The sequence below is a fragment of the Onychostoma macrolepis genome, chromosome 21, assembly GCF_012432095.1.
Source record: "Onychostoma macrolepis isolate SWU-2019 chromosome 21, ASM1243209v1, whole genome shotgun sequence".
NCBI lineage: Eukaryota > Metazoa > Chordata > Actinopteri > Cypriniformes > Cyprinidae > Onychostoma > Onychostoma macrolepis.
In genome coordinates, this window is record NC_081175.1 from 27612046 (window position 1) to 27635823 (window position 23778).

At 35.3% G+C, this 23778-nt stretch overlaps 2 protein-coding genes and 1 long non-coding RNA gene across 6 annotated transcripts in view; 1 reads left to right on the plus strand and 2 right to left on the minus strand.

Moving 5' to 3' along the window:
- Positions 1-833: 833 nt before the first annotated feature.
- Positions 834-14418, minus strand: LOC131528278 (uncharacterized). 2 transcript variants are annotated; one of them, XR_009267842.1, is made up of 9 exons: positions 14335-14418; positions 13582-13655; positions 13430-13492; positions 10153-10278; positions 8964-9146; positions 8688-8776; positions 6872-6946; positions 4950-5059; positions 834-2416 (listed from the first exon to the last, which is right to left on the minus strand). It is a non-coding gene; the product is annotated as an uncharacterized LOC131528278 (long non-coding RNA). The 2 variants fall into 2 exon arrangements; XR_009267841.1 differs by having other exon boundaries at positions 13334-13492.
- A 337-nt stretch (positions 14419-14755) lies between these two features.
- On the plus strand, positions 14756-20993 carry LOC131528768 (sphingosine 1-phosphate receptor 3). The gene is made up of 2 exons (XM_058758129.1): positions 14756-14924; positions 16029-20993. Exon 2 carries the CDS (start codon positions 16183-16185, stop codon positions 17227-17229), a length of 1047 nt encoding a protein of 348 aa, XP_058614112.1. The 5' UTR covers positions 14756-14924; positions 16029-16182; the 3' UTR covers positions 17230-20993.
- The window catches only part of shc3 (SHC (Src homology 2 domain containing) transforming protein 3), a 31687-nt gene continuing 27261 nt past the window's right edge, over positions 19353-23778 (minus strand). For all 3 annotated transcript variants that reach the window (XM_058758126.1, XM_058758127.1, XM_058758128.1), the window contains one exon: positions 19353-22626. In XM_058758126.1, coding sequence (XP_058614109.1) covers positions 22498-22626 — 129 coding nt within the window. In that variant the 3' untranslated portion in view covers positions 19353-22497. The remainder of the gene's footprint in view (positions 22627-23778) is intronic.

The window sequence follows — 23778 nt, forward strand, 5'->3', positions numbered from 1 at the left end:
TGATTAAAATCAAGTTGTTCTGCTGATTTATGCAAAAGAGGCCTAATATTACCTAATTTGTTAAGTAGTTATGAAAACGTTAATGTTCTGTGAGCGTCCAAAATTTCAAAACGTTTTTATTTATGCGAACGTTCCATTTTATGGTTTTCCAAACATTATGGGAATGCTACATTCGAATGTTCTCGGAACGTTCTAAAACAATACTAACATTTAAAAAATATTAGTTGAACATCCAACTAAAATGTTTCCGGCAAAAATAAATAAATAAATAAAAATCCTATAATATTTTTCTGTTAATGTTTTGAGAACATTATTAGATAACTGAGAGAATTTGCCAGAACAGAATTTAATCATAAAATAATGTTTTTCAAATGATAAATTTTAATGCACTTATCAAAATAAATGTCAAAAGTTTTGGTTTTAATGACAAAAAAGTAGGCCTATTCAAAATGCATAATTTAACTTCAAATCTGAGTGGAAAAAGTGGAAATCAGAATTAGGCATTAAATAATGTCATACATGAGAAAATGGGCTGAGAATAGAAAGAATCGTTGGCTCAGATGAGGACAAGAATCGTGTTTGTGCTGTTTTTCTGCTGATTAAGGGAGAATGCAAGACTTCTTCACCTTAAAAATGGTCTTCAAAAGCAAAAATGCCATCAAATGCGTAATTTTGTGAGAAAGCGTGACTTGTTCAAGCAAAACAGACACAGTTTTTGGAATCAGCAGCTCAAAATTAGTAAGAAACATTTCATTCAAATAAGATGCAGGGTGGTGTTTTGTCCCATGATGCATGCCAGAAAGCATTTCACAGAGTTTTGAAATATGGTTAGTTTTTATTTCTGGAACCAAAGAAACACAAGCAACAAAATGCATGGATGTTGATTCAGTGGCATGTGTTTTGACACAAAATTAGCTCTCAAAAGTAAAGCCCATGCAGTCGCATTCAAAATTCAGAAATGACATCTTTTGTAGGGTTCAGGTGAGGTTGTTTCTGGAGTTCTAGCCGCTGTGGTCTCCACCCGTTCTTTGGACCACACAGACCGTCCCAGTGTTTGTACCACAGTGGAAAACTGCACCGTTTTTCTCCCAGCTGACAGACTTCCACTTCTGCACGACACATTTTAAGTCCTGCTGAGATGCATGAAATCAAACTAGTGGCTATGTCTGGATTAGTACTGCAATATATTATATGCATGCTGTGCACAGTATGCAAATTTGTAAGCACAGAACTACCACAAAAGCACTGTATGCAACAGTATGCTCCGTTGATAAATATATCCCAGAATACAATGCACCTGACCTTGCATTTCCAATATGATGATGGATAGTGACTCATTATTTGATTTGACTGCAAAGACAAATTCTGTTTTGGTCCCGTAAAGTCAAAAGTCTAAAAGGAGACAAAAGCTGGTTTTACTTCCGGTTCATTCATCATGATGGAAATATAAGGTCAATTTAAGCTGACAAGATTTTTTAATGTTTTTGGAAGTCTCTTCTGCTCACCAAGGCTGCATTTATTTGATCAAAAAACAGTAAAAAAAAAAATGGTAATATTGTGAATTATTATTACAATTTAAAATAACTGTTTGCTATGTGAATATTTAGTCAAATGTAATTTATTCCTGTGATCAAAGCTGAATTTTCAGCATCATTACTCCAGTCTTCAGTGTCACATGATCCTTCAGAAATATGCTGTTCTGAATACTGTCTTCTAGCATCCACTCACAAGCTCCCAAAACCTCCCTCTGTCCCTCATTACACATCTCCATTGTGTTAGAGAAACACGCTGAGACAGTGAGTGAAAGTCAAACACGCTCTCTGAAAACATGACGCTTCTGAAACAGCACGTACAATAGAATTGTACGAACTATGAAATCAGCTCAAAGGTCCAAAACCCCCAAACATCACATCAACCTCAAACCCACATTAAACATGCAACAGAGGGGTGATATTTCACAGATAGATAGATAGATAGATGTAAAGACAGGAAGACGGATGAATGGAAAGACTTAAAGATAGAACGATAGATAGGTAATAAATATTTTATCCAATCACTTGTGAGCATGTTCTCTTATAGATGTTCTTCAGCAGTAGAGCCGCTGTGAAGAGCAACAAGACTTCTGACCAATCAGATTTCTTTAAATAAAAAAAGATTTCCTGAGTTCATCGCTCGCATCCTCAGAGGAAACCGAAGAAACAATGTAGCGCTCTGTGGGCTGTGGCCCATTGTGACATCATCAGTCGGGGACATTGTCGTCATGGGGACGCTGGTCTGAAGAAACGCCACACAGGAAGTTTCCTCACAATGGCCTTTGTAATCTTATCAACTCCACCAAATACACTCAGACCTTGAGTCACGAGTCTTTTTAAAGTCTGATCCCAAGCATTTTCTCTTTCTGTTGGGCAGGGAAGGGCTGGAAGAGAAGATCCCTGTGGGGTTAATTATTAGTTTGGATCTGACAGCACATTTCCTGTGTCAACTCAGGATAGAAAATATTCAACACCCTCTATTGTTTCACAACATAATGATAACAAATCAGTCACAAGGTCCCTTACTCAAGAACACAGTCGTTCACACAAAAGCGTGTCGCTCATGTATGCTGATTATCAGTGTCACAGACTGCGAATATATATCAATCACATCCAAATAAAACAAGACAAATGTGCATCAAAAGTGCTAAGATTTTAAAAGAAGAGAAATCTTTTTGCAATGTTTTTGCGGTTGTCTTGACATTGCACAGCCAAGAAAACTGTCTAAAACATTCCACCACAATCAACAGAAATAAATTATATTTTATAATAATAATAATAATAAACTTTATTTTATACAGTGCCTTTAAAGTAGCTTCTCAAGAATAAAAATACAAAACATGCAAAACAAAAACAGTTAAAACAATCAAGTAAACGCTAACCTAAAAAAGTATGTTTTTAAATTTAGACTTCAAAAGTGCATAAATTCTGTACATGAAAATACCCTATGCCCTACAGTTCGCAAGCGTGTTTGTGGAACAGCCAAAAGACCAGTTTGGGAGAAGCGCAAGCAACACTTAGGAGCATATAAAGTTAAAAGGGCAGACAGAGGGGCCAGGCCATGCCTTATACGTAAGCATGGGGATTTTAAAATCAGCACGGAAACTGACTGGAAGCCAGTGCAGAGACCTCAAAATTGGGGTGATGTGCTCTTTTTGACTCAAGTCAGGATCCTAGCTGCTGAATTTTGCACATATTGTAATTTGTTAAGTGTGGTATTAGGGACCCCAGCGAGGAGTGCATTGCAGAAGTGAGAAAATACAAAAGTATTAATAAACCTTTCAGTCTAGCACAAGCCTAGCACTATATCTGAGACTTAACAGTATGTTGAATGTGTGGCTCAAAAGTCAAATTTGAGTTGAATATAACTCAAATTTGAGTTGAATATAACTTAGTTTGAAACTCCAAAACAGCCATGCACATTGATTATTTAACGTTTTAAGCCATCTAAATTTTTGATCTCAGATATACCGTATGAGAGAAAAGACATCCACATTTAGACCAGGCTTAGAATGAATATAAATCATCTGCATAATTACACCAGAGTTACCTTAAGAGCAATCCAAGTGGAAATATATAAATCGTAAAAAGTAAAGGGCCTACAATTGAACCCTGGGAGACACCAGTAGAGACAGAGCAATCTCAGACCTGCAGCCACAGAAACACCAAAACCCATTTCAAGACAATAGAGTAAAAGGTTGTGACTGACTATATAGCCGCTTTTCCACTATCGGGCCGAACGGTTCTCTTTGCTTAACCGTTCCGTTCCGTGCCGATCCAGGCCAGTCAGCACGGATACGGTTTCGTTTTCCACTGCGGGGCAAATAACGGATCTCTTTGGAATGCAATTCAGATGCGTCAGTCGTTGCCGTGATAACACAAGTGTTTACATATGATATGAGGTGTAAATAACCACAGAGTTATGGAGGATGATCAGAAATTTCTTTAGATTTTATTACTAATTTGTGTTTACATTGCTCAAAATAGCGCGCTTAGCAAGCTACGGAGAAACCAGCAGCCAGGCAACAGACAAGTGACAGATCCTGAGTGGCGACGGCACGCACACGCACACGCACACGCACACACTCTACCGGCACGGTTCAGCATGGTTGTCTAACCGTGCCGAGAATTCCGGGCCGAGAACGGTTTGTAATCGTGCCGCGCCGTACCAGGCTCACGTGGAAAAACAACTGGAACCGTACCTGACCGTTCTTAGAACTGTTCGGCCCGATAGTGGAAAAGCGGCTTATCAAAAGCAGCATTAAGATCAATTAGACTAAGAATGGAAAGAGAGCCAGAGACTGAAGCTATCAGCAGATCATTGGTAACCCTGAACATAGCTGTTTCTGTACTGTGAAGTTTTCAAAACCAGACCAAAGGGGCTCAAAGAGATTATTAACAGTGATTGTGCAGCTCCAAAGCCACAACACATTCTAAAAATTTTGCCAGAAAAGGAAGATTTGAAACAGGCGATACTGTTTAAATTTTCCAAATCAATGTTATCCTTTTTTGGAACAGCGGCAGTTTTCAGTGCTGCTGACACAACACCAGTGTGCAAAGAGTCATTTATAATACTGAAAATAGCCAGACACAAAGAGTTAAAACAAGATTTAAATAATCTTTTAGGGATGGAATCTAGTGTGCAAGTGGTGACTTTCATACATGATACGATACCTACTACTAAGCAAGTCAAAGTCAATTTGAGAAAAAATTTCAAAAGATGCCACTGTCATGTTTTCGTAAGTTTCAAGCTACAACAACGATGCTTAAAAAGTTCACATTCCTTAACTTGATGCAGTAGCTTAACATTAGTTGTTGACAGCCTTTTAAGGGATTTAAAAGTGCATTAATGTGGGTCTATATGCAAAAGCACTAAACGAACTGTGCTTTCAAGGGTCAGTGTAACTGAACACTCACAGGATCTCATCACTGCTCGTCCATTGCATTCAGAGCCTTTACTTTAGGGCTGTTCAGACTCTGTGTCTGTTTGCCTGACATCAGACGGCAGCTGTACTCTTGGCTGACATCTAAAAAACACAACACAGACAGGTAACATACATGCAGTGAAGATGGGAAATGTAACGTAATGTAGGTTCAAAATAATACTTGTATGATTTATTTATGCCTCTGCAGGTTTTTAATGCCTCTTATATATTTGTCAATGTATATAAATGAAAAATTGATGACCTGCATCTGATAACCAGCTTGAGTTGTTTAATTGTTTTTATTGATGCACTCATATAGCCCTACAGATATGAAATAATAAATCATAACACACTACAGCATTATGAATATCATAAACGTCACATACAATCAATTGGAAGAAAACGGATAGAGTTGCACAGAGATGATTGAAAAAAAAACAATACGTCAGTGGAGAAAATAACGTACATTATGAAAGATCAATATATGGCTTTTGAAGGCAATTGAAATTAATTTATGATCTTTTTGAGAAGTGAAGATTGTGCTTGATGAGTGATGAGTGCAGGAGGTACAAAGCAAATGTAAAGTGGAGGTGTGCCTCTCTTAAAACATTTTAAATGTTTAAACGTTTCAATGGTGTGTTTATGATGATAATGTTTGTCGGTGTTAAGATTGTTTCAAGGCTGTCATTTGTTTTATATGTTTAATTTTATATGTTAAACCCCATGTTTAAAATCAATAAAACATAATTATGAATATAAATGTATACATTTTTAAAATAAATACATTATAATAATCAATTATTTTAAAACAAAACAAAACTGGTTAAAACTATGTATAATAAAAATATTTTAAAGACTAGTCAATTCAATTATATATAAAATAATACAAAAAAAATAAAGAAATGTTTTGTTTGTAAAATATGAGGTTTAAAATCAGTAAACAATTTATAGTATGAAATTATTTTTGAGTAATATACATTTTTAATTATAAACAAATTATAATAATACATTATTTGAAAGCAAAATGAATAAACCTGGTTAAAATCAATATAAAATAATGTATAATACAAATATTTAAAATACAATGAATGAATGAATGAATGAAATCAATAAAATTTATCAAAAATTATTTATAACAATACTTTTAAAGAAATAAAAAAAACCTAGTTAAAAACATTCAAATAAGTATAATAAAATATATATTAAATAAATAAACCTGGCTAAATTCAATATATTTATTCATTAAAAACAATATATATATATATATATATATATAATTACATAAATCTCTAGGCAGTAGCGGGAAATAACCCATCAGAGAGAGGGCGGTCTTTACAGGAACACTAATGTTAACCTCTGAGCTCCTGATCACATCACGTCATGTCTTGAACAGAGAGAGAGCGAGAGAGAGAACATCTATATACGTAAACTTCTTCTTTCAGCATCTCTACAAGGTCATGTCAGCCCTGACCCGCTTAGTTTGGCTCCAACTCAAGGACATGGACATTACAATTATAGTGCATCCAGGAAGTTGAGAGACTGAGACAGAGAGAAAGTGAGACAGAGAGAGAGAAGTTAATGTGCCCATTAACCAGAGACAAGCATCTGTTATCCAGTGTTACTGTTGGATTTCAACCAGGAACAGTTCTAAATCAGCAAGGTCCAAAGTGAAAAGGCCAAATTCTTTCTTTCATTTAAGAAAGAAGCATGCACAAACAGGAAGTTGAGACATGAGAGCATGATCAATATGCATTTACAGGACATTAAACTCATGCAGGGGAGCGATGCACACTTACACTGAGTGCCATTATAACCAAACTCCGATAACTAATGACCAGCACAAGAACAAATGTGAGACACAAATGTCTCTCAGTGATCTTCAGCCCTCTAGATCTCTCTGTGGGATTTTCTCACCTGTTTTCTGGTCCAGCATGTGAAAAGGGATCTTAGATCACTTAGTAACAGGATTTGAGGAGTCAAGCACAAAGGCTGCAGGAAACACAGATATACATGCAATTAATTTTAGCTGAGCTCTTGTAAAGCTGGTGTTTGCATGTGTGGTCTGACCGTCTGACACAATAACATCTGCTCTATATGATACGTGTCTCTTGACACATTCAAACACCTTTGTTCTATACAGCGTTCAACCACATTTACCAGAAATAACCCAGCATCACATCAACAGCTCAAACCTTCTGTTCCTGTGGTCATCAAATGTCTGAACTCGTTTCTGTGAACACAATAAGCGTTAAGTGTAAATTACTGCTCAAGATGTTCCTTTTTCAGATGTTTGGAAAAGCCACATTTGGTCCAGAATAAACCGATCTTCTGTTCAGAGCCAATGAGACGTTTAAACCAGGAATCATTTGGCTAACGAACACTCGGCATGAAACAGTCTTCAGTCGGCGCTGTTAGGAGCCAGTGCCCTGATTTGTGGCAACAAAGAATGAACGAATAAATAACCAGTGAATGGAAAAATGCCCCGGTGTGATGTCAGAGGGTCTGAGGAGCAAAGCACGCTGGGATTTCACCAACACAGGGCTGACGTGGAACGGATCCAGATCAGTTCAGTGACAGTTTGATGCATACAAACTGTGGGAACGCAGAGATGAGAAGTGCATTTAGCATCCCTTTCTGTCAAACACCTGTCATGTTTCAGCATCCAATCAATTCTGGAAGAACATAATCAAGTCCCGCCCTACAGTATTTTCTCATTGAATATCATGTTTCACTCAGAAATATGTCACATGATTTTATGAACATTTTGCATAACCTTACATCACATAAATAGTTCAGTCCAGTCCATCAATTAACATCTTGTGAAGCCAAAAGCTGTATGTTTGTAAGAAAATCCATAATCCATAAGAAATTCCATAAGAAAATGTTTGTAAATCCATAATCAAGACATTTTTAACTTTAGACCATTGCTAAGGCTAAAATATAAGTCCATAATACATAATAACACTTCCAGTTGAAAAGTTCATCTCCTTTTGTCTCTCACACTAGGACTTGTAGGACTCAGATTTTAGCAGTGGTTTAAAGTTAAAACACCTTAAAGATGGATTTGTTTCTCACAAATATTCAGCTTTTCTCTTCACAAGATGTTAACGGATGGACTGGAGTGGTGTGGATTATTGTGATGTTTTTATCAGCTATTTGGACTCTCATTCTGACGGCACCCATTCACTGCAGAGCATCCATTGCTGAGCAAGTGATGGAATGCTACATTTCTCCAAATCTGCCGAACAAACAAACTCTTCTACATCTTGGATGGCCTGAGGGGGAGTAAACTACCAGCAAATTGTCATTATTGGATGAACTATGCCTTTAATTTGGCCAACTTTATGTAAAGTGGTGTACACACAACTAACATGCAACAGACCTCAGACAAAAGGTAGGAGGGTAGCTTGTGTTCACACTTCTGTTCTTTGCTTTTATTGTGGTTTATCACTGGCACGACTAACCTGATCACATCTCATGACATTAGACTTTAAACCACCTTCAGAGCAAAGTGACTTACCAACAAGAGTGACGTTCACTTCCAAAAAATATAACTATGCCATTCATTTCATTTAATAAAAATGAAGAAGTTGCGTAATAATCAAACAAAACAATATATTTTCCTTTGCATATTTTTTTAAAAATGTACATGAGTTTAACATCTAAAAACCTGAACTAACCTGGATATTAAAAGGAAAATAAATATCTTTTAGACTAAAGCCTTACTGACCTTGACAGGCAGGCCTCTGTAATGTCATTTCCTGTTTCATAGCTTTCTTGTAACATGACAACAGGATTCCTGCTGAACATCCTCCCTCCCTGAATATGATTTAACAAACAATGTTTAGAAATATTAATTCAATTTAAAATCAAAACTATTCCACTCATTTTTTAAATAAAGGCAAACAGAGATGCAAAGTGGGAAAAGTTGGAGTGAGTGAATGTGCGAGAGAGAGAGAGAGAGAGAGACAGAGAGAGAGAAAGTAAATGAAAGGCTTTGGCTAACTGTAATTGCTCATGAGTTTCTCTCGTAAGTAAATGAGGGGTTTTCGTCTGAACTCCCCCAGATCTTGCTTTCTGAGGCCTGCAGTGAACCAATCCAACAAGTTTGGCACAGAGACGGACTGCTGCATCAGAAAAACCTTTCTGCAGGATTCAATGACCTTTAATAATGCTGCTCCTAAAATTCCTTATAGGAGAAATAAAAACAGACAGAAATGAGCCAATATTTATAAAATCACTTTTTTATTGTAGAAATTGGTACCTTGGCAAATCTGAGCACAGTTTGAGACATTCGCTCTAAGAAAAGTCCAGACAAAAAATTTGTAATTTAGTGTATTTATTATTATTATTATTATTTATTTTTTATTGTTTTACTTGTATTTTAAATTATGCATTGCATTGTTTTGTATTTTAAGGTAAAAGGAAATGTTCCTAAACTTTACATCAGAAAATTACGAGTACCTTTTCCGTTTTGATACAGCTTTTTTAGTTACTTGTGAGATTACGGAGATCATTTTCTGAGGAGCAGAAACTGGATTCACAAAACACTCTTAAGTGCTATTTTCACTTATGGATAAAAGTTATGAGTATTTTGTATTCACAAAAAAATACTTCTTAAGAATGCTCTTATCTTGTTCTTAAAACATAACTAAATAATTGAAATTCTTCAAAAGTATCTTCTTAAAAATCTTTGTAAATAGAGTCATTTTCTTCTTTAAAAAAATAAGATGTTCTTAAGAACATGTTTGAGAATTTTTTAAGAATTGCACTTAAGAAAATTATCACAAAGTTCTTGGAATTTGTTTAAAAAAAATTAATTAACTTCTGCATTAAGTGGATTTTCGTGACTCCGGCCCTAGGAGACGTTTGTAAAAGTCCCCATGTAACTATAAACTGCTATAAACAACGCAACAATTTCTAATTAAGGAACTGAAAAACCACAAATATATGAGTGACGCAGCATGAACTTCAGAAGTCATTTGCAGGTTCAGGCATGTCATGATAACTGAGAAAACCCCCACCACACAGATACAGAGTCCTTATTTACACTCAATGATTCAAATGATCTGAGTTGCTTTCCATATTAATTTGATCCCTCTTATTTTTTCCCTAAGAGCGAGCACAGCCATTTGTAAATTTAACGTGTCTGACTTTTTTAACTCATTAAAAAAATATGCTGAAAATGATCTTACCGTTAGGCCATCCAAGATGTAGATGAGTTTGTTTCTTCATCAGATTTGAAGAAATGTAGCATCCCATCACTTGCTCAGCAATGGATCTGCAGTGAATGGGTGCCGTCAGAATGAGAGTCCAAACAGCTGAAAAAAACATCACAATATTCCACAAGTAATCCACACCACTCCAGTCCATCAGTTAATGTCTTGGGAAGCCAAGAGCAGTGTGTTTGTAAGAAACAAATCTATTTTTACTTTAAACCTTTAGTAGTTTCACTTCTAGCCAAAGTACAAGTCCATAATAACATTACTTGCTACATAATGCTCTTTAAATCTCTCTAAACTTTCCTTCCAAGAAGCTCTTGACTCCTGGCTTTGTGGTTTTGCTGGCAGCAGTAAACTAAACTCAGATTAGTAATCCATGATGAGGGTTTCTATACAAATACACCTGCCGTCCAGGTGGGAAATGTGCAAACAGTGGTATACACACCTGTGTGTCTGTGTGTGTGTTAAGCTCTGAGGCTGTAATGAGAGGTTGTTTCTTTGGCCGTTATCCCAGTTTGATTCACGACACCTCTGAAATCAGTCTATTTTCTCCTAAATTGTTTAACGAGTTTGTTAGCCCATATAATCTTTAGGAAATTATGTTTAAACTTATTTGGCTTGCTGTCCACCGATGAAGGGCTTGACGAAGCAACTCAACTCGAGCTCCGATATACCCCTACAGAGACTTAATTACAAAGAGCTAGGTACCTAAGATGAAGGTGGAGATTTGGGGAGGTGAAGGGATGCTGGAACAGCTGAGACTGAAGAGAGGTAGGCAGCTGCTTATATACTCTGGCTGTTGACTGAAAGATTAGATGGGCTCACTCCTCCCTAATTTACGAGTATGTTTAACATTTGGGCAAACAGAGTGACAGCATGAACACAAACTCTGAATCTCAAGAAAATCACCTCACCTCATAACATAAAACAGACAATTCTAATTATTTTAATTAAATATATTATTTATATTGCATTACAAAATATATTAATTTCAAATAAAAAAATTACAAAATATTTATTAAATTAAAATACTGAAGTAATTAAAACAATATCTCACAGAAGTAAGTACACCCCTCACATTTTTGTAAATATTTTATTATATCTTTTCATGTGACAACACTGAAGAAATGACACTTTGCTACAATGTAAAGCAGTGAGTGTACAGCTTGTATAACAGTGTAAATTTGCTGTCCCCTCAAAATAATTCAACACACGGCCATTAATGTCTAAACCGCTGGCCACAAAAGTGGGTACACCCCTAAGTGAAAATGTCCAAATTGGGCCCAATTAGCCATTTTCTCTCCCCAGTGTCATGTGACTCGTTAGTGTTACAAAGTCTCAGGTGTGAACTGGGAGCAGGTGTGTTAAATTTGGTGTTATCGTCTCATACTGGTCACTGGAAGTTCAACATGGCACCTCATGGCAAAGAACTCTCTGAGGATCTGAAAAAAAGAATTGTTGCTCTACATAAAGATGGTGTAGGCTATAAGAAGATTGCCAAGACCCTGAAACTGAGCTGTTTGGACATTTTCACTTAGGGGTGTACTCACTTTTGTGGCCAGTGGTTTAGACATTAATGGCTGTGTGTTGAGCTATTTTGAGGGGACAGCAAATTTACACTGTTATACAAGCTGTACTACTTTACATTGTAGCAAAGTGTCATTTCTTCAGTGTTGTCACATGAAAAGATATAATAAAATATTTACAAACATGTGAGAGGTGTACTCACTTCTGTGAGATACTGTATATATTATTAAATTGTAAAGTATTTTCACATCATGGTAGCATTTCTTACTAGTAAGAATTACAGAAATTACACCTGAATAGTACTTAAATTGGGCCTATTGTTTTTGTTTCCATTGATTTTTCACTTAATTATATATATATATATATATATATATATATATATACAATCTTCAGTAACACTTTAGAATACTGTTCTGTCGTTAATGAATAACTACACAGGAACAAATGGCTAATGCACTATTAACATTGTAGTAACTACTATTAACTAACAAGAAACTCTGATTAACGATTTATTAAGTAATAGCGCTAAGTTGAAACTGGTAGTTCACTATTAGCTAACCAATAACCGCTATTTTTTTCATATATCCTGAGAACTCCTAAGAACTACTTTATACAGGTTCATAATTAATGTGAATTATGCATAATTAATAATTAATTCTAAAATGAAGATCATGGAAACCCATTAGTAATGACTCAAGTATTACCAAATCCTTCTGAAGAAACTACTAATTACTTGGATCGGTATTCTAAAGTGAAAAGCATCATAACTTCCTAATATTGACAGATGTCACTGTGAGCTTTTGAGATACATGTAAAGTTCTGGAGAGTAATGACTCAAGTGTTACTACATCCTTCTGAAGAAACTACTAATCATGTGGATCAGTATTCTAAAGTGAAGATCGCGGTAACCCACTAGTAATGATTTAAATGTTACCAAATCTAGCTAAATGCTTACTAACCTTACAAAAACCTCAAAAGTTTACAATGACTTCAGTAATTACTAGAGAGTTATCATGATCTTCACTTTAGAATACTGATCCAAATAATTAATAATTCCTTCTGAAGAATTTGGTAATACTTGAGTCATTACTAGTGGGTTACCATGACCTTTACTTTAGAATGATACATACATTATGTATTATTCATATTAATTATCAACCTGTATACAGTAGTTCTTAGTAGTTCTTGGGGAGGTATGAAAAAAATAATAGTAAAAGATTAGCTAATAGTGAACTACCACATTCGACTATTACTTACTAATTCATTAATCAGAGTTGCTTGTTAGTTACTAGTAGTTACTAGAGTGATAATATTGCATTACTCATGTGTTCTTGTGTAGTTATTCATTAATGATGGAACAGTGTTACCCAATCTTCTTGACATCTGTTTTCATGAGAATCTCTAATTAAACTGAATGTTGTATTGTTAATAAATTAGACATAATGCAGACACATAACACTCATCTGATCCAGGATCAGTTAAAACAAGAAGAACAGCAGAGCATTTCACTCGTTCTGGAGTGTATAAATGCTAAACGCACACATTCAGAGCAACACACACACGTCAGCAACCATCAGGCCTTCACCGCAGCACTGAACCAAACGTCTTCATTTGAATGTCAGCTCACTGTATGTTTATTGCTCTGGTCTGATGGCTGGTCATGGCGACGTCTCCCTCTCTCTCTTTTCTGGGATGTTTCCTTCTCCGCGGTTCCATTACTCACCTCTGAAATCTGCCGGCTAAGCGCAGTGAGCTCCAGTTTATATCTGATGGCTGCCAGTCGCTTCTGTGATAAGATGGAAAATCTGGTTATGCACTGTAGAGTTTGCAGTTATTTTTAAATGTTTTATTTGTTTCTCCTCAAGTCTAACATACCTCAGTCATGAGAGCTTTTCCAACTGGACTTGCTTCTTCTTGGATTTTCTTGTATGAAACACTTAGTTCCGGTCCTTAAATTTGATTTGAGCAGTGATTCAACAAAGCTTGTTGCTTTGGCTTATTTTCAAACTAGTTTCATTGGTGGACAAAAAAACAAACAAATCTGGACTAATTTTATTTGAAACATAACTAATCAAAAAGAAATTGCATTCCATAATGCCAGAATGGTCTCAAAATAATATTCCATATACAACTTAAGCCCCATTTGGAGTCTTGTTGATTACCACAGAAAATAATTGAATCTCATCCCTCAGTATGTCAACTTGAATTAAAACCCATATTTACAGTCTTACAAAACTACTAAATAAAAATACATATAATCAAACTTTTCAAATGTTTAAAACAGATAAACCAAGGCCATAACCATGAACACTGGTTAGACCAATTTTAATTTTTGTTTAAAATAAAGTATTTGCATGGATTTAGGGGAATAAAGAACAGTACAAGAATGTGACTTTTCGTAATATATTTCAATTATTTGCAAATAAAATTTTTTATTTAAATTACGAATGTGTGTATAATATGCTGAAAAAACGGCTAAATGTTTTTGTCTCGTCACGTTATGAAATACATGAATTAAATGGTTCATCCTATTTTCAATTCAAAGCAGTGAAATTTGACAAAAAAGTCGAGATGTTTGCATTTTCTATCGTAAAACAGTTGTCAAATGTGAAATATTGAGCGACTTACCTCACAATCCTCAACCGTTAAAAACAGAAGCGCCTCGCCGAAATTCGCGCTTGAAAAGTGAAGCCCCGCCTTCTTTGATTTGATTGGTTCGTTCATTTTGAAATTGACGAGTCTAAGAATTTTACTTTTTAAATATTTACTTTTTTAAATTTTTTGTCATTCTAACAACAAATAGAGAAACTGTTAAAATTACAGTTGAAACTATAAACATTTGTGCATCATTTTAAACATATATTATTTTACAACTAATCGCTTCATTAGCTGTGAAATAACAGGCCGCTAAATAAGCCATGATAATTCAAAATATAGAATATTGAATATAGTCTATCAGAAGTGCAGTCTCCTCGAGACCAGACGGTGGGAGGGGTGTTGTGGGCAGGACTGTGTGTCGCAGACACACCGCAGGAAAAGAGCAGCAGACCTGCGGCGGACTGTGAGAAAGGACTTTCTTCCATTGCGCGCAGACTGATTACTTTCCTGAGGTCTGAACTTCTGCACATTAAAGATGGAAATATAACAGTTCCTATTTAAACAAAACTCGACACGAATGGGTCTCAGTGAAGAAACTCTGCGGTTCGTGATATCTGATGGTGAGTAATCAAAGACAATATCTTGTCAGATATATATTTAAAAAAAAAAAAAAATCTATACGATACTAACTTTTATGGAAACTAAACTATATTTTGTTGTGCTGGTTTTTAAATGAAATCATGCGCACCACAGCAAGTTCAATGCAAACGACAAAGTAAGTTTTGTGCATTGAATTATTCTGAATCGTAGTAGGCTATATTAAATGTTGCATGCAATGCATGTTATATTACTCTAACAAAAAGTAGGCTGTTAAAAATTCAGATGGTGTTTAATGTGTTAATATAAAGCATGTTATAAGCTATGTTATAAGAAGCAACTGCAAGTTTAAGATGGACTTTCTAAGAGAGTATAGTACCATGTTTTCCTTTGAAATACAAAACCATGCAAAAGTTTGGGGTCAGCAAGATTCATTTTTGAAAGAAATTAATACTTGTATTCAGCAAGGATGCATTCAATTAATCATAAGTGACAGTAAAGATATTTATAATGTTAAGAAAAAGATTCACGTACATTTCAAAGACTTCTGTAAAAAAAAAAAAAGTTTCCACAAAATACACAAACTCTTTTCAGCATTGATAATAATAATAGTTTCTTGAGCAGCAAATCAGCATATTAGAATGATTTCTGAAGGATCATGTGACACTGAAGACGGGACTAGTGATGCTGAAAAATCAGCTTTGATCACAAAAATAAATTACAGTTTAAAATATATTGAAATAGAAAACATATATTTTAAATTGTAATAATATTTCACAATTTTTACAGTACTTTTAATCAAACAAACGCAGCCTTGGTGAGCATAAAGAGACTTCTTTCAAAAACATTAAAAATACATACCCCAAACCTTTGAACAGTATTGTACAGTATCCTGAAGTATACTTACCGTATATATATCTAGAGGCACCATATTTTTGTACAACTACAATCATTTATTCTTGATAGTCATCTTAATTCTTTATTGTGACTTTAAGCATATTGGAAAAGTATCTCAGATGTTCCAGCTGTGCTAAAGTCAAGTTTACATGAAAAAGTGAAACAAAATCCAGATCTGACTGGATCATTCTAGATCATGGTCTTTAAAGCACATCTGGTTGACTCCACAGGCAGATGTGTGCCACCGACATGACAGTACAGGGTGATGACTGACAGGTAAACCCTGAAGAAAGCAGTCGACCCGCTCGCCAACACCCATCCGTGACCCGTCTTACCTGTACGATCCGCTCCTGTCCGGAAAAATCCAGTCCGAATCGTCCCGCAATGATCAACCAACATATTTTCCTGCATTACAACTACACGGGGAAACTAAGCAATCGCAATGACACCGAAGGCGCTCCGCTGGACCCTAAAACCGCGGTGTTTTTGGTCGTCTGCGGCCTCATCGTCTTGGAGAACCTAATAGTGCTGGTGGCCATCTGGCAAAACCACAAATTCCATAACAGGATGTACTTTTTTATTGCCAACCTGGCTCTGTGCGACTTGTTAGCCGGCGTGACTTATATAGTCAACCTGCTGATGTCAGGACAGTGGACGATACACTTGTCTCCAGCCGAGTGGTTTGTTCGCGAAGGGAGTATGTTTGTAGCATTAGGCGCTTCTATTTTCAGCTTACTTGCGATTGCGATCGAACGCCACCTTACTATGATCAAAATGAGGCCTTACGACACAAGCAAAAACTACCGGGTGTTTCTGCTCATAGGAACCTGCTGGTTAATCGCGATCACACTGGGAGCGCTGCCTATTTTAGGCTGGAACTGTTTAGAAGATCTTCCTCAGTGCTCGACCATCTTACCTCTGTACAGCAAGAGCTACGTTGCGTTCTGCATCACCATCTTCATCTCGCTCCTGCTGGCCATCTCTGTCCTCTACGCCCGCATTTACGCCCTGGTCAAGAGCAGCAGCCGCAAAGTCACCAAGCACAGCAACTGCAAGCACTCCATGGCGCTCCTGCGCACCGTCAGCATCGTGGTGGGCGTCTTCATCGCCTGCTGGACGCCCATCTTCGTGCTGCTGCTCGTCGACGTGGCCTGCGGGAACAAAAAGTGCCCGGTTCTGCTCAAAGCCGATTGGTTCGTGGCGCTGGCCGTTTTGAATTCCGCCATGAACCCCGTCATCTACACGCTGGCCAGCAGGGAGATGCGCCGGGCGTTTTACAGGCTCGTGTGCGGGTGTCTGCTGCGGGACGGCGGGATGGGGTGCAAGCAGAACACGGACCCCAGCCGGAGCAAATCCAGCTCCAACTGCCATCGGGCGGCCGAAGAGGAAAACCCAGACGCCAACGCACAGAATCAGACTAACACGAGCTGAAGCACTCAGTAACGTTTACATGGACAACAGTAATCCGATTTTAACACGATTAAGACAATACTCTGATTAAGAATCTACCATGTAAACAGATTTTTGATTACTAGAAGTAAACACAAATTGAATTAAGACATGGGGAGTATTCCAATTTTAGTCGTATTATCGAAGTGCAGTATTGCGTACGTTTGCATGGACAACAATTTTAAAACGCTTGACAACAATCTACCATGTAAACAGAGATTTTTGATTACCTTAATCTGGCTAAAGTCAACAAAAATCTAATTAAGACATGGGGAGTATTGCTATTTTAGTCGCATTATCGAAGTGCAGCATAGACATGTACACACCTGTCGTGTAGCACTTTTCGCTGCATTTTGCGACAGGATTCACTCACGACAGCGCATGGCTTTAACAACGGCGTCGTCTGTTTGCATGTATAGCATGACAATAATTTACTGCATTTAAAGCTTTTGTAAATATAAAAATGAAACACCCAAAACTGTATATGGCATCATAATGAAAACTAACTATATGCTTATCTATTGAGTGCTGTCAAACGATTAATCGCATCCAAAATAAAAGTTTTTGTTTACATAATATATGTGTGTATACGGTGTATATTTATTGTGTATATATAAATACAAACACATGCATGTATATATATTTAAGAAAAATATGTTACATTTATATATGAAATATATTTCTATATCATATAAAACATAAGAATATGAATATATGTGTATTTATATATAGACATAATAAATATGCACAGTACACACATATATAATGCAAACAAAAACTTTTATTTTGCATGCAATTAATCATTTGACAAAATTCTGGAGCGGACGTAATGATGTGTGCCATTAATCGATCTATACATGTAAAACGGGAACATGAATATTCTAAAAGCAGTAAACACCTTAATCATAATATTGTCTTATTTAGAATAAGGTAAATAATTAGATTACTGATGTCCATGTGAACGTAGTCGGAGTGTTTGCTGAAATGCAAACTACAGCATTAGTGTATACTAAAGTGCACAATAAAGCCTCAGCACATGTTAAGTGCATATTGAGCAGTGGAAAAATGTTCTTACACTGCAAAAAAAATGTTTCCTAATGCCGTTTTTCAGTGCAAGTATATAAACACTCTTAAATCAAAACACATTTACTTGAGAAAAAAGATAAGTCGTCATGTTTTCTGAAAAATGTACCAGAATTTAAGTACATTTCTGGTTAAAACAAGAAAAAAAAAATCTGCCTACGGGGTCAGAAAAAATGATTTTCTCTTTGAATCAGGGTTTTTAAAGTTAACTAAAGCTAAAATTAAAACAATTAAAAACATTTTTGTTACATTAGCTGAAATAAAATAAAATAAATAAATAGAAAACGTTTTATTTCAATTAGTTGGCAAGCCAACATTCCTCATTTTAATTTAGTTTAAAACTGAAATGAAAATTAATAGAACTATATATATATATATATATAGTATATAAAAATTGCTAAAACTAAAATGAAAACAGCAAATATAAAAAAATAAAAGATTCCAAGTATAAAACTATAATAGTATCTCAATGATACTAAAATAACACTGTTTTGAATGAAGTTTATTTTACTTATTTACTTATTTCTTGTTTTAAGCAAAAACTCGCTTGAATTTGATGTTTTTCAGAAAACAAGACTTTATATCTTTAGTCCTTTTCCTCCTCAAGAAAATGTGCTTTGATTTAAGAATGTTTAGATATTTGTACTGAAAACAACACAAAATACCGAGTAAGAAAATCGTTTTTGTATTCGGTGTAGCTGATCTGTACAGACAGGACATAGAAAAGACTAATTTGCCAATCCTATAAATATTGACAGTATTTATTTAGTGCTATGTTTAATGATGCACTGATCTGTATACCTAAAGCCTTTTATGCCAGGTGCTGATATATATATATATATATATATATATATATATATATATATATATATATATATATATATTATACTAGCATGTTTGACACTTCAGTCTGTATGATACGTTGTATATAGGTTGTTAATTTTTGTTGAAATAACTTCTCAAACTTTTACCAAAGAACAATCATACAAGATCAGTCTGTATGGAGTAAACATACACGGCAAGAATAAAACCTTAACGATTTAAAGCAATGCAGCTGGTTATGGTACAGCACATAAGTCTTGTGTAAGTAAATATTAATAGTGCACTTGCGCCACCTGCTGGACACATTCAAGCAGCACAAACTAAACTGTGATGCTCATGATTATTTCATATTTTGGAATATGTATGCAAAACATAATTTCTTATTTCTTTCCTATATGACCTGAACGTGTTCAGATTCAGCCGAATAACCAGCGCAATCAAAGAGTAATACACATGATTCTTTTATTGCCACCAATCATAAAGAATAGGAATAATTCATACAAGCAGAGACTGGACTTTCGTAGGTTGAATTCTGTCACCTGTTTCATGGCCTGCATGTGAACCGCTGTGATCAAACTCTCAGTGGAAGGTGCTTCGACTACTGCACTTTCAAGAGAAAAGCACAATAGTACAAATAAAAGGCACGTTTTCCTGAACACAACTCGGGATGGCGAAGCAACACTTGTTTGCAAATCAACTATATTTTAGTAATGAATAATTAAGATTTGGGATTGTTAAACCACCACTGATTATTTGGAGTCCGTTTAATGAGAGTAATATAATAGAACATCTTTCCCTAACATTAGATAAACAAAGTTCTGTGAAATTATGCTGGGATTTGGCAGTTTACGTTTGGGGAAAAATGACCATCGCTGGAAAAAAAAAATCCTTCATTAATTTTGCAAACTAGAAATTTGTGAAAAATTATGTAAAGATTTAAGGAGCTTAAACTGAAGTAGTGTTTCTTTTCAAACCCTTCTGTTCAGTTTTCAGTTTTGGCTAGAATAATGAAACTTTGACTTGCAAAATAGATGGTGATATAATATTTAGCAACAAAATATGCATTTTATGTAGAAGTACTGATTTTATCTTGTGCTGTAAATTTTGAAGTATGAGATTATTTTCTTGTGTGTTATTTAGTATTTAATCAATTCAATTGAAATCATTTCAAATAAATTTAAAACCAAATATTTTTTTCTTTTTTTAATTCATCCTGTGCCTCCAAATCAATGTTTCCACAGTTTAATATCACAAAGTTCAATACATAAATATCATGTGTTGCGTTTGTGTGAGAAAGACAATATTCAAAGTGATGCAATAATGCAAACGATATATTAAACGATCATATTAAAATTTAGAGAAAGAAAAGAGATCCACAGTTGAGCAAATATGAAACTTCATTCTAGACCACAAAACCTATTTCACATTAATGCAAATCACAATTTATGGGTGAATCTCCCAAAATGAAGAAAATGAATTAATATTAAAATGACATTAATATTTCTTGGATTATTTTCATGACAAATATAATTTTTTGTTCATTTTTAGGTCAATTTCTTGAGATTTTTATGCACCTTATTTATGCTGTATCATTTTACAAGTTTATATCTTTTTGCAATTTTCCAAACAGTAATTACATTGGATGAAAAAGAAGAAGAATATAATAATATTCAGCAAAAAGAACACGAGGCCTGTTTGTAGGAAATGACAATTAGTCTATATCTTGGAGCTATTTTTCAAACAGTAATTGTATCAGATTGCCAAAAAAAAAAAAGAATAAATTATATCCAGCATAAAAAAAAAAAAATTAAACCTGTTTGTATGAACATTAATATTTTTTGCATCATTTTCATGACAATTAAGCTTCAATGTCTTCATGAGAAAAATAGAATTTTCTGTTGATTTTTTTTTTTTTTTTTTGTTTTAAAGATTCACCCTTATGCATGATAACTTTATAAGTTCATATCTTAAACAGTAAGAAAATCAATTTTAGCCAGCATAAAGAAAATGAAACCTGTTTGAAGGAACATTAGGATTTTGTTGCATTATTTTCATGACAATTAAGCTTCAATGTCTTTAAGAGAAAAATATGATTTTATGTTGATTTTGGGGTCAATTTCTTAATTTCTGGACATTTTTATGAGATTCACCCGTATGCATGAAAACTTTATAATAACGTTCGTATCTTAGTGCTATTTACTAAACAGTAATTGTATCAAATGCAAGTTTCATTTATCTAAAATGTGGATTTAAAGGGAAACACAAAACGCAACAGAAGCATGTGACTCGTGGCTAAAATGTTTGTCCAGTAACACACCAGACCGTCTCTCACACAGAAAAGCGTTGATTGTGCTATTCATTTAGAACCGTTTAATTGAAAATAATCATCAGAAGAGGAATCATAATACCAGTGTGTGTGTTTGTGAAGCCCACAGTCAAACCATGAAAGTCAGAACCGATAGAAACATCCAAGGTATAAAGTAAAGGCCCGAGCCGAGCGACTACACACCTCTGACACGTTTAAAGAAGGAGCTAAACTCAAGGAATACTGGGAAAAGCATAAATATTTTACATTGTGAGCACACAAAAGCACCTCCGCTGGGGCTCTGGATGCTACCAACAATGACCACAAGTACAATTAAGGTTTTAAGTCATGCGAGTGCCACAGGTTTCAACGTCATAGAAAAATGAAGGTACTTTAAAGCCGTGTGCGTGTGCGTGCGTGTGTGCGTGCGTGTGCGCGTGTGTGTGCGCTCGTGCAGCATGTCGGAGTGTGATTTCTGTTAAAGCAAACAAATTCACGTCATCTTCCTTCTGAAAAGCAGTGAAGCTACCAAATGATCTCGCACACTAGCTGCAGTGAAGGACCAACTCCTAAAATAGGTCGATATAAACAGCTTTGTTTTTTTGTTTTTCATTGACGTTTTCTCAAATATTAGTTTTCCTTCTATCTCTTACCAACGAACGTGAAAATCCGGTTGTGCTTGATAGACAAAACTAAAACTTTTTTATTCTAAAATACTCTTTATCTAGTTTTCGTCGCATCCCTCTTGGAGACCGAGTTCGTCCAAACTTGTCCCCGTCGTCCACCGAAAATCCACCGCCGTCTTCTTCAAAAATAGAGATTCTCAACCAGCGCAATAAAATAACTGTGTCAGTTCTAGAAATCAGCTTTCGGTGAGAGCGCTTTCTAAAATCGTCCGTCTACAAGCGCCGTCCCGCGTCGTCACAGTCAAGCAGTGGGACAAGCGCCACGTGTTCTCCGACGGAGATCAGTCATCTGAGCGTGTTTGTTTTGTCGTGAAAGAGCGGCGCCGTGAGCCTCCTGCGGGATTTCAGCTGTCGTCACTGTTTTCTGTCCACCGGCTGCTTCAAACACAGTTCGCTTCCCGCCGACACGATCGGCAGGTTGTTGTCACGGTGATGGCCAATCAGGTGGCTTATGCTCTCGAATATGTGATCTTTCGTCCGGACCTTGAGGAGACATAGATTTGATTTGAAAGTTTAAGCACAGTATATACACTACCGGTGAAAAATTTAAAACTTTTTAAAAGAAATTAATACTTTTATTCGGTAAGGATGCATTAAATCGATCAAAAGTGATGGTAAAGAATTTTAAATAAATGCTTTTGAACTTTCTATTCATCAAAGAATTCTGAAAAACGTATCACATTTTCCACAAAAATATGAAACAGCACAACTGTTTTCAACACTGATATTAATAAGAAATGGTTATTTAAGTATTGATGTACTATTATAGTTTTTGTTAATATTTTGAGTTTTTATTTTAATTTGAATTTTAGTTAAAGTTCTAGTAATTTTGTGACATTTTATTAGGGTTTTTTATGTCTATACAGTTTTTGTTAAGTTTTAAACTAAATGAAAATGACAACTAGCTGAAATAACAATCATTATTTAATAATTTTCAGTTTAATTTTAGTTACTGATAATAAACCCTTTTGAGCAGCAAATCAGTATATTAGAATGATTTCTGAAGGATCACGTGACACTGAAGACTGGAGCAATGATGCTGAAAATTCAGCTGCGCATCACAGAATTAAATTACATTTTACATTATATTCACATAGAAAACACTTACTTTAATTTGCAATAATATTTCACAATATTACTGTTTTTACTGTATTTTTGATCAAATAAATGCAGCTTTGGTGAGCAGAAGAGGCTTCTTTCAAAAATATAAAAAAAAAATCTTTCTGACCCCAAACTTGAGGCAACTACAATGGAGTTCAAAAGTCCACATCGGCAATTTTGTACTTCCTTCATTTAAACCTGGAACTAAACTGTTTTAGGATTTGGGAATGTTTTAAATAAAATGATAAAATGATCTGTTTCAGATTCTGCAGTATCTCTACGTGACTAATCTAAAATAAGCAAATGAGCGTGACTTCATCAGATCTTCTTTCCCACTGAAGCTCAAGATTTCAAATCATGCTGGAGAACATGATCAAGTTTGTTTTACTTAAAACTACAAAAGAACCTAAAATAGAAGCATTTTCTCAAGAGTTCGAATCCCACTATATTTACTTCAATACACTGCAAAAACAGCTTTCAAAACAAAGATAAAAAGAAATACTGGAGTAGGTCTTACAAGAAAATGCTATTTCA